Here is an 11,045-nt window from a genome sequence, read left to right on the forward strand (position 1 = left end):
AGGTTACCATAGTTCGCCAATATCGTCGGTTAGGTATGATGAAGAAGATAAGATAAGGCTGGTCGAAGATTATTTGCCCGGGGCATTAAGTGAACGTTTTAAGTATGAAAGAAAAGTCATGGCTGCGTTATATAACAGAGACTATAAACCTTCACTAAATTACCCCGCTCGCCTCAGGATCATTTTGAAAAATGAAATGTTGTCTTTCATCCACTGACATTCTTTGTAAACTTTTAACAGTGTAAAGAATTCAAAGGATTTGTCGATAGGAATATCAAACACAACAACACGTTATCTCCGCTGTATCTATCAGGTCACCAGCGCTTGAGTGCCACCGGTCCTTGAAAGTGGAGACGGAGATGCTGGAGAAGACAGCGCCCCTCTCGCTGCAAGGAGAGCGCGAGCACGTGTCCATCTCCGTGATCTGATTGGATACATCGCCATGACGTTTAGCAGTGTGACGTCATTCACTGGCTCTCATTTTGGAAGGGATTCAGTGGCACATCGCAGATACACCAACAGCTTCGCTCTGGGAAGCGGCCGTTCACCTGCTCCGTGTGTGCGAAGAGACTCATTCAGTTAACCCACCTTGTGATGCTCCGGTGAGTTCACAATAAATAGAGGCCACATTTCTGTCCGGAGTGAGCAAAGAGTTTTACTCAATCATCCCAGCTGCTGCAACACCAGCAACTTCACATCAGGGAGGAAGTTCAAATCAGCTCCGTGTTAAATGTTTAACCATCACGGTGACTGAAGGCAGCTGCTCATCGTAGCCAGGACTGAACCCTGGACTCTGAGCATTGGAGGAGTCCGTTCTGCTGATGTTAGCCTTAAACTAGACTGATGTTTAATATTGTGGATCTGTGAAAGATAAATCAGTTTTATCAAATCCCGTGTGTCAGGTACTTACCGTCTCCACTACACTCACTATGTACACTAGAGAGGGCACTCGGCCCATCTGGTTTCAGCCCATGTTTCTGTTCCGTATCAGTTTATGAAAATCTATCCCTGCCGTTCCCCTCTCGCTCTCCCTGAGATGACAGGTTGCAACTAGTCACCATTCCGTGGGATAGGAAATTCCCCTTGAATTCCATAGAATCACAGAAATCTACAACACATTACAGACCTTTTGGCCCACAATGTTGTGCCGACCACGTAAATTAGTCTCTAAACTGCTTAGAATTACCCTACCGCATAGCCCTCTGTTTTCCTAAGCCCCATGTACCTATCTAAGAGTCTCTTAAAAGATCCTATTTTATCCGACTCTTCCACCGTCGCTGGCAGTGCATTCCATACACAATCGCCACTGTTGTTTAAAAATCTTAGCTCTGACATCTCCTCTGTACCTACTTCCAAGCAGCTTAAACCTATTCCCCCTCGTGTTAGCCGTTTCAGCCCTGGGAAAAAGCCTTTGACTATCCACACGACCAATGCCTCTCATCATCTTATACACCTGCATGAATTCCCTGCATGATTTTTGCCCGGGCTGAACAAGACGATGAGCTCACTGTGGTTGTGACGTTGTTCAGGGCTCCGGACGAAGTTGGTTAAACTCCTTCTTCCCCGCTCTTTTCAATGTTTTCAGTCATTCTCACTAATTTCAAAGGTCTTCGCTTCGAACTGCTGGGTTGTTAATGAACATCTGAAGTCTGACAGCAGACTAGCGAGTGAATGGAGCAGAGTCAGAAACCAAGTTGCCAGTCAGGGATTTGGGGCTCCAGAAAGAGATGGGGCCTGGAGTTTACGAGGAGGAGGAAGAAGAGAAACTGAACCTGTAGGATGTGGCTACGAATGAAAGATCAGACACATTTGGAAACTGCTTGATTGAAAAAAAAACTGGTTAATTTCTGCAAAATACTGGAGGAAATCAACAGATCAGGCAGCAAATGTAGAGAGGAATAAATAGACTACGTTTAGACCGAGACCCTTCAGCATGCCTAGACTGTGTACTCCTCTGCTTAGTTGCTACCTGAACTGCACAGTTCCGCCAGCATTGTGTGTGTCTGTGTGTGTGTGTGTGTGTGTGTGTGTGTGTGTGTGTGTGTGTGTGTTTCTAGCAACTGCGGAATCTCTTGTGTTTTATATCTGCCTCTGTAACAGGGTTATACGAGAGGCATTAGATAAATAGAATGCCTGTTGATATTGAGTATATTGTTTTTGGGTGCCGCTTTCCACGTTAAAACAGCTGCTGAGTTCTCTACACAGAAAAAAAAACCCTGAGGTGTGGACATGAAACCGGTGCTAGCAGGAAAGTTTAATGGCACCGCGATTACCCATAAAGCCCTGAGTTTAAAATTTCGCTGTTTCTGAAGCAACGATCAAAAGTGCAGGCATCAAGGTCGATGACGTCACCGAATAGCACGCATGCGCGCCGTACACAAAGGACCTCCGGAGGATCGGTAAAGGTAAGAATGATTTTTCGGGCTGCTATCTTAAACACCGACTGAGGGACATTTGCTGTGAACTCTGGACATCATAGTCCGCAATCCTGGGACAGTCCTGCTCTCTTCCCTCTCTCTCAGCCCCGCGATCCGTACACGGGCCCCGGGGAGCTTCCGGCCGCTAAGGGAATGGGAACCGATGGATCTCTCAGACAGAGCTGAGCTCCAGCTATCTAAAATGCAAGGATTAGGAACTCGGAGAAAGGGAACAAAATCTTTTACATCAGCAGTTGAGAAAATCACCTTTGTTCTATCTCCGATCACAAACAAGAGAAAATGTGCAGATGCTGGAAATCCAAGCAACACACACAAAATGCCGGAGGAACTCAGCATTAGGACTTTTTTCAATAGATGCTGCCTGGCCTGCTGAGCTCCTCCAGTATTTTTTGTCAGTTGCTTGAGCTACCTCCTCTAGTTCTGCACTTTTCTACCGGTGAGAACATGTTTTGTCCCGTTCTCTCTGGGTACGTAATGATATCAAACACCTTTGTCCTGGGCAACAAGTAGCTTTCACATCACAAATGTGCCAGACTCCAATGAGGCAGACTACTGCCCTTCTCTTCATATTCATTGGCATTGCATTCACTGAGTTCAACACCATCTGTCACTTGGGAGAGGGTTCAGGGGAAATATTTATATACAATACAGAAACTGGTGTTACAGTATTGTGGTGATGCAAAATTTGCTGGAGAATTTGCAAGTGGGGAGTGATATTTGGAAATCTGACCTTTGAAAGTATCATTTAGCAAGCAAATCACATATGGACGGTTTGCAAAAGTTCTAGTGAGAAAATCCTTCATAACCCACAACAGGCCTGTTACATAGTTTGTGTGAGAGTGCAGATGAACTCGATCAAACCCAGAGGAGATCAAAGTTCTTATCGACAGTGATTTGCTAGCTGTTAAAAGAAATACCTCCCTATTTAAAATTCAGTGTGCATGTTGTCAGTGGGTAAATATTGCACAGCACAAGGTGTTTCGGCACACCGGTCATTACAAATTAGACGGTACATTGGTGGGAAGGCGGGGAGACCTCCAGTGCCCCTGATACCCTCACATACAAGATGTGCATACAGCTGCAGCCTGTAACCCTGCATTTTAAGGAGCTGAAGCTGGAAATGGATGAATTCTGGATCATCTAGGAGTTGGAGGGGGTGATAGTTATAACATCAAGAGAGGTGAGTTACACTCAAGGTGCAGGACACATTAAACTGGGTGAGAGTAAGGAAGGGGAATGAGGTTAAATAGCCAACACAGAGTACTCTTGGGGTCATCTCATACAACAACAGGTGGACCACTTTACAAACTGTTGGGGGGACGGGTTACCTGGCAGAGGAAGGTCAAATGTTCGGAAATTAAAACTAGCAGAGATCTAATATCCTAGTGGTAAGGCTTGCTATTGCTAGTGTGTGGAGTGGAGGGTGTTTGGTGAAACTAAATTTGCAGGGGGGAATTGGAGTCAGAATGCCAGAACAGATGGTGAAGCGGGTGAAATGAATTGACTTATACCATTCATATACATGAGGAGTAGAAATCTTCATATTACTTCTTCAACTAAATGTGCAATGTGTAAATTACAATAAATAGTTTATACTTAGGACAGTCATTATAACAGAAACACAATTGTATCAGCATAAATTAATCAGTCTGTTGCCCTGGTGGAAGAAGCCGTCCAGGAGCCTGTTGGTCCAGCTTTTATGCTGCTGTACCATTTCCTGGAAGGTCGCAGCTGGAACAGTTTGTTGTTGGAGTGACATGGGTCCACAATGATCCTTTGGGACTTTTTACGCACCTGTCTCTGTAAATGTCCTGAACAATGGGAAGCTCACAACTACAGATATGCCGGGCTGTCCGCACCACTCTCTGCAGAGCCCTACGATTGAGGGAAGTACAGTTCCCATATCAGGCAGTGATGCAGCCAGTCAGAATGCTCTCAATTGTGCCCCTGTAGAAAGTTCTTAGGATTTGGGGCCCCATCCCAAACTTCTTCAACCGTCTGAGGTGAAAGAGGCACACGGCCACGTACCACACAGCCGGTATGTACAGACCACATGAGATCCTTGGTGATGTTAATGCTGAGGAACTTAAAGCTGTTCACTCTCTCAACCCCACATCCATTGATGTTAAAAGGGGTTAGCCTGTCTCCATTCCTTCTGTAGTCCACAACCAGTTCCCTTGTTTTTGTGACATTGAGGGAGAGGTTGCTTTCTTGACACCAGAAAGATGTTGTTCAGACCTCAGATAGAGTCAGCAGACAAAAGGTTAAGCATGGTATGATGAACGTGCTGAGCTGTATATATCACAATGCAAGAAGCATTGTAGGAAAGCCCGATGAGCTCATGACAGGGAATTTGATATTGTAGCCATTATTGGGACTTGGTTGCTCCCAACACTCTGAGAGATTTAGAAAAAAAAAACTTTGTAGAGATCGCAGACTATGCTTAGAAACAAAGATTGATATAGTAAGCGATTTTAACTTTTTATATATTGAGTGGAATTCCCATACTGTAAAAGGACTAAATGGAGTAGAGTTTGTCAAATGTGCTCTTAATCAGGACGTCGTATTCCCGACATAGAGGTGTGCGGTAAGCTGTTAGGAAATGATCTTGCATTAGTGACAGAAGTTTGTGTATGGGAACACTTTGTATCTAGCGATCGTAATGACATAAGGTTCCAAGTAAATATGGAAAAAGAGAGGGCTGGACCATGGTTTGAGTTTCTAAATTGGAGAAAAGACAATTTTGATGGTATCAGAAAGATCTAATAAGTGTGGATTGGGACTGGCGGTTTTTCTAGCAAAGGAGTACTTGTAAGTGTGAGTTCTTCAGAAGTGAGGGAGTAGAGTTTGTATGTGCCTGCCAGAATAAAAGTGGTAAGGTAACTGGTACAGTGAAACTTGGGTTTCAAGAGATATTGAGACCTCGGATATTTTGTTCCTCTAAGTGTCTCAGACTGCTGGGCGCTACCAAGACTCATTAATGACTGACTCATTAATCATCATTCCAAGCCCTGAGCTTATCTGACTTTTTGTTTAGTCGTCTTCTGTTGGTTCCTAGAAGCTTCCCAATAGTTTTTTTGTTCTTTTGTTTGTCCTGTCTTTGTCTTTTATGTTGGTTTTGGCTTCTCATTTCAGCCATAGTTGTGTCCTCCTGCCTTTCCAATGCTTCCATTTCTTTGGGATATATCTGTCACTCAGCTCCCAAATTGCTCCCAGAAACTCCAGCCATTGCTGCTACGTTGTCACTCCTAACTTTTCCCTCCCAAACACGTTTGGCCAGCTCCTCTGTTACAGAAACATGGAGAAGTTCAGTACAGAAACAAGCTATTTGGCCCATCTGGTCAATGCCAAAAAAAATTTAAGCTGTCTAATGCAACGACCTGCACTGGGAACATCGCCCTCCATACCCCTACCATACAGGTACCTATCAAACTTCCCTTAATTGAGAAATCGAGTTCATATTCACCACTTGTGCTGGCATCTCTTTCCACACTCTCACGACCATTTCAGTAAAGAGCTTTCCCAAATGTTCCTGTTAAACTTTCACCATCCCCACTTACCCATGACCTCTGGTTGTCATCCTACCCACCCTCAGTGAAAAAAGCTGCTTGCATTTACCCTATCTGTACCCTCATAATTTTGTAGACTTATAACAAATCCTCAAAGCAATGTCTAATTTCCTTGTTTATGTTTAGAGCCTTTTTTAGGTTTATGAAATGATGAGGGATGTTGATCGTGTGGATAGCCAGATGCTTGTTATATCGGCCTTTATAAATCTAAGTATAGAGTATAACAGTTGGAATGTAATGGTGAAGGGGTATTAGACATTGGTAAGACTGAATTTGGAGTATTCTGTGCAGTTTTGGTCACCTAATTACAGGAAGGATATTAATAAGGTTGAAAGAGTGCAGCGAAGGTGTACAAGGATGTTGCTGGGACTTGAGAAAGTGAGTTACAGAGAAAGGTTGAATGGGTTAGGACTTTGTTCCCTGGAATGTAGGAGAACGAGGGGTGATTTGATAGAGGTGTATAAAATTATGATGGGTATAGATAGAGTGAATGCAAGCAGGCTTTTTCCACTGAGGCCAGGGGAGAAAAAAAACAGTCATGGGTTAAGGGTGAAGGGGGAAAAGTTTAAAGGGAACATTAGGGGGTGCTTCTTCACTCAGAGAATGGTGGGAGTGTGGAATGAGCTGCCAGATGAAGTAGTGAATGCGGACTCACTTTTGACATTTAAGAAAAACTTGGACAGGTATATGGATGAGATGGGTTTGGAGAGATATGGCCCAGGTGCAGGTCAGTGGGACTAGGTAGAAAAATGGTTCTGCATAGCCATGAAGGGCCAAAAGACCTGTTTCTGTGCTGTAATGTTCCATGGTTCTATAGTTGAAATTTCCCAGGGAAGAAATGGCTAACATGAGGGGGCATCATTTTAAGCTGCATGGATGTAGATACCGAGGGGATTTTGGAGTAAGATTTTACACAGAGGGTGGTGGGTGCGTGAAATGCACTGCCGGATATTTGTGTGAGAGTGCTTCAGTTACTGTGGGGCCAGCAACCCATGCAGCTCAGTTGGAACAGGGAGTAATACCAATGGCGAGAGTCAAACTGAGCCAGGTCACAGATTGAAGATGGCAGAAATGCCCCATTCTTATAGAGACAGGAGGAGCATCTGAGAGTTTGATGGTCATTTCAGATACCAGCAATCTGCCCAGTTAGAAGATGATTTCTCTCTCCAACTTGGGATGAACTTTACTGTAACAGTGTGATGTCAGATCACACCTTGACAACTCAAGTGATCTCATCTGAAATGTTGTCCTACCCCATTGATGGATTTTGTAAATCTTTTTTACAGGTTAAAAATGTCAAGGAATTTGTCTACGGGAATCTCAAACACAACACACCAGTTTTGCTGTCTTTGTCCAGATATTTAAGAAGTGCAGCAAGGGATTCACTCGATCATCCTTCCTGCTCAGACTGTGGGGAGGGATTCACTCGATTGTCCTTCCTGCTCAGACTGTATGGAGGGATTCACTCTGTCATCTAACTGACTGGCACACGCATCGTTTTACATGGCCATTCACCTGCTCAGACAGTGGGAATGGATTCACTCGGTCATTTCAACTGAAGGTACTTCAGCAAGTTCACACTGGGCAGAGGCTGGTCATCTGCTGAACTTGTGGGAAAGGATTCACTCGGTCATCTGACCTAATGGCTCACCAGCGAGTTCACACCAGGGAGTGGCCGTTCACCTGCTCAGACTCTGGGAAGGGATTCACTCGGTCATCTGACGTAATGGCTCACCAGCGAGTTCACACTGGGGAGAGGCCGTTCATCTGCTCAGACTGTGGGAAGGGATTCATTTCGCCATCTAAACTGAAGATACATCAGAGAGTTCACACTGGAGAGAGGCCATTCACCTGCTCAGATTGTGGGAAGGGATTCACTCAGTCATCCTACCTACTGGTACACCAGTCAGTTCACACTGGGGAAAGGGCGTTCACTTGCTCAGAGTGTGGGAAAGGATTTACTCAATCATCCACCCTAATGGCTCACCAGCGAGTTCATAGTGGGGAGCGGCTGTTCACCTGCTCGGACTGTGGGAGGGGGTTCACTCGGTCATATAAACTGAAGGTACATCAGCGAGTTCACACTGGAGAGAGGCCATTCACCTGCTCGGACTGTGGGAAGGGATTCACTCAGTCATCTCTACTGAAGTTACATCAGCGAGTTCACACTGGGGAGCGGCCGTTCTCCTGCTCAGACTGTGGGAAGGGATTCACTTGCTCATCTCAACTGAAGGTACATCAGCGAGTTCATACTGGGGAGAGGCCGTTCACCTGTTCAGTCTGTGGGAAGGGATTCACTTTGTCACCTCACCTACTGAGACACCAGTTAGTTCATACTGGGGAGTAGCCATTCACTTGCTCAGTCTGTGGAAAGGGATTCACTGAATCATCTTTCCTGCAGAGACACCAGTCAGTTCACACTGGCAAGTGGCGGTTCACCTGCTCAGACTGTGGGAAGGGATTCAATTGGTCATCTCACCTGCTGTCACACCAGTCAGCCCATACAGGGAAAGGGCTGTTCACCTGCTCAGTCTGTGGGAAGGGTTTCATTTCATCATCTCAACTGAAGATACATCAGCGATTTCACACCGGGGAGAGGCCTTTCTCCTGCACAGACTGTGGGAAGGGATTCACTATGTCATCTCATCTGAAGGTACATCAGAGAGTTCACACTGGGGAGAGGCCATTCACCTGCTCAGACTGTGGGAAGGGATTCACTTCGTCATCTCAACTGAAGGTACATCATAGAGTTCACACTGGGGAGAGGCCGTTCACCTGCTCAGACTGTGGGAAGGGATTCACTCGGACATATCAACTACAGAGACACCAGCGAGTTCACACTGGGTAGAGGCCAATTTCATGCTCAGACTTTGGGAAAAAATTCTCTCAGCTAAATCAACCAATGTATATCACTGTTGACACTGGGGATATTCCGTTCACCTGCTGTGAATATGGGAATCGATTCACTTAGTGAACTAACCTTATGTAACTCTTGCTTTGGCTAGTAGCTTAATATAACGGGTGATAGACCCCAGCCTGGCTAAACTTAAGAAATATCATTTGGATGGATGCTGTGTGATGTGTCCCCTGCTACAAATCAGAACCCTGAAATAACAGTAAACAACATGTGATTAAACAATTGAGCTTTGTAATTCATACTTTGACCAGTGGGTTAGTAAAGAAAGCAAATTTAAGAAAAAGAAAAAGGACCCATTCTCTCCATTTGCATTTTCTCATCTCTCCCTGGCAAAAGACCATGAAAATCTCTCTTCCAGACTCACAAGAAAGAACATTTCTGTCATTGGATAGCCCCATAGTCGTAGCCTAAACATTGCTGCTACTGAGAAACCATTACCTCAGCTGGGAAACTTTACTGAGAGGTCCTTACATTAGCAGTGAAACCTTACAGCATGTAAGACTTGTGATACACTACTGGGTTCACACTGGGGAGAAAGTTTCAATGAGCTGCATGCTGGATATTTGTCCATCACCATTGCTGAATGCAACTTCGAGACTGACTGTCGGTGCTGAACTCTGCAATTATTGCTGCGGCTCACCACACCCAGTTCTGCACCCTGGTCACTGGGCATGGGAGGAGTTTCTTCTGCTGCACATTCACCTTTAATGGGACTGGAGTTTAATATTCTGGATCTGAGACAAATAAATCAATTATATTTTAAACTCTGTCTCTGGTACTTACTGAATTTATAACACACCTAGTGTACAGTAGAGAGTCAATTCAAGCCAGCTGGACCCTGCCAGTGATCCAGTTCCACAACAGTTCTTTTAAATCTTCTCCTGTTGTTCATCTCTCGCTCTCCCTGGGTGGTGAGATCCACCACTGGATCCATATTCCAGTGGTGACGGATTCCAAACAGACACCACTCTGTGGTGAAGAGGTTTCCCTTGAGTTTTCTGCAGAGTGAAGAAGTCGAGGAGAAGGAAATCAGAAGTGGGGTGTGGCAATGTCAGAGTTGAAACATTTTGAAGCTGATTGACAGAGAAAATCTTTTGTTTGTCTGACTGATAACACGAACAATACCTGTGTTGAAGTGCTCCACTGTTTGAGGAACTGTGTGTGTTCGGAAATGCTTTATCTATTAAGGGAGTTGTTCCTGCTTGTTTATCTTGTAATATTATATCTGGATCGTTGTTATGGATTGTCCTATCTGAAATAATGTATTGATTAATGTATAATTTTGTCATCATTTCATCTGCTCAGATTGTTGGGATGTCTCCCATGGAGGATCATACTCGTTCAACTGATTAATGTTTCCTTCCATAGTGATGATTAATTTTTCTGAGTTGGCCTCTCATTTTAGATTTCCGGTCTGTATTTCTTATCACAATTGCATATACACACATGGAGTGCTGAATCCAGTTCATTTTTGATGAAAACATATATACCTTGAAGTTTTATCTGACTGTTCTGTGATATTTTTTTATTTCATGTGTGTTATTTCCCTTCCTCCATCTGTCCAAGGTAGTGTTAATCTAAGTGGGTTTGAGTGTAAATAGTCTTTTCTAAAGCTTTCTTATTGTTTATCTTTCTAAATTTTACTAATTGAAATGGGACCAAGATATTTTTATAAAAAAATAGTCAATGTCAGTATTGATGAAAGTGTTTATTGCCTGTGTTGTATTTGTTAATTATTGAGCTCAATTTGGTAGTTTTTTTTTAAAAGTCTTGAACTGAATTTTGTCAAAGGTTTTCCCTATTTTGCAGTACTTTCTATTTTCTTTGCTTGTTGATATTCCAGATATGTGGGTATCAAGTGTCCTGGTGAAGGATCTTGGCCCGAAATGTTGATTCCCATCCATAGATGCTGCCTGACATGCTGAGCTCCTCCAGCACTTTGTGTGTAGTTCTCTAGATTTCTTGCAACTGCAGGTCCTCTTGTTTCCCAGATACTTATATGTTTCTTGAAAGAAGAAGCCAAGAACAAGCTGGTAGTGGGGTTGTGTGGCTCTGTTGGTAAAATATTAAATGAAATCATTAGAAAGAAGTGGCGTAGGGTAGGAAGGTGTAAAATCTGTG

The 11,045-nt window shown here is 44.0% G+C and overlaps 1 protein-coding gene across 1 annotated transcript; it reads left to right on the top strand.

The window, feature by feature from the left end:
- Positions 1–2,258: 2,258 nt before the first annotated feature.
- LOC132388371 (zinc finger protein 239-like) lies at positions 2,259–10,631 on the top strand. The gene is made up of 2 exons (XM_059960708.1): positions 2,259–2,405; positions 7,294–10,631. The coding sequence occupies exon 2, from the start codon at positions 7,650–7,652 to the stop codon at positions 8,352–8,354; it is 705 nt and encodes a 234-aa protein (XP_059816691.1). The 5' UTR covers positions 2,259–2,405; positions 7,294–7,649; the 3' UTR covers positions 8,355–10,631.
- Positions 10,632–11,045: the final 414 nt, after the last annotated feature.

The sequence above is a fragment of the Hypanus sabinus genome, unplaced genomic scaffold, assembly GCF_030144855.1.
Source record: "Hypanus sabinus isolate sHypSab1 unplaced genomic scaffold, sHypSab1.hap1 scaffold_306, whole genome shotgun sequence".
Lineage (NCBI taxonomy): Eukaryota > Metazoa > Chordata > Chondrichthyes > Myliobatiformes > Dasyatidae > Hypanus > Hypanus sabinus.

Excerpts from the sequence above, each read along its gene's own strand:
- LOC132388371 (XM_059960708.1), top strand. The coding sequence starts at position 7,650 with ATGGCTCACCAGCGAGTTCACACCAGGGAGTGGCCGTTCACCTGCTCA.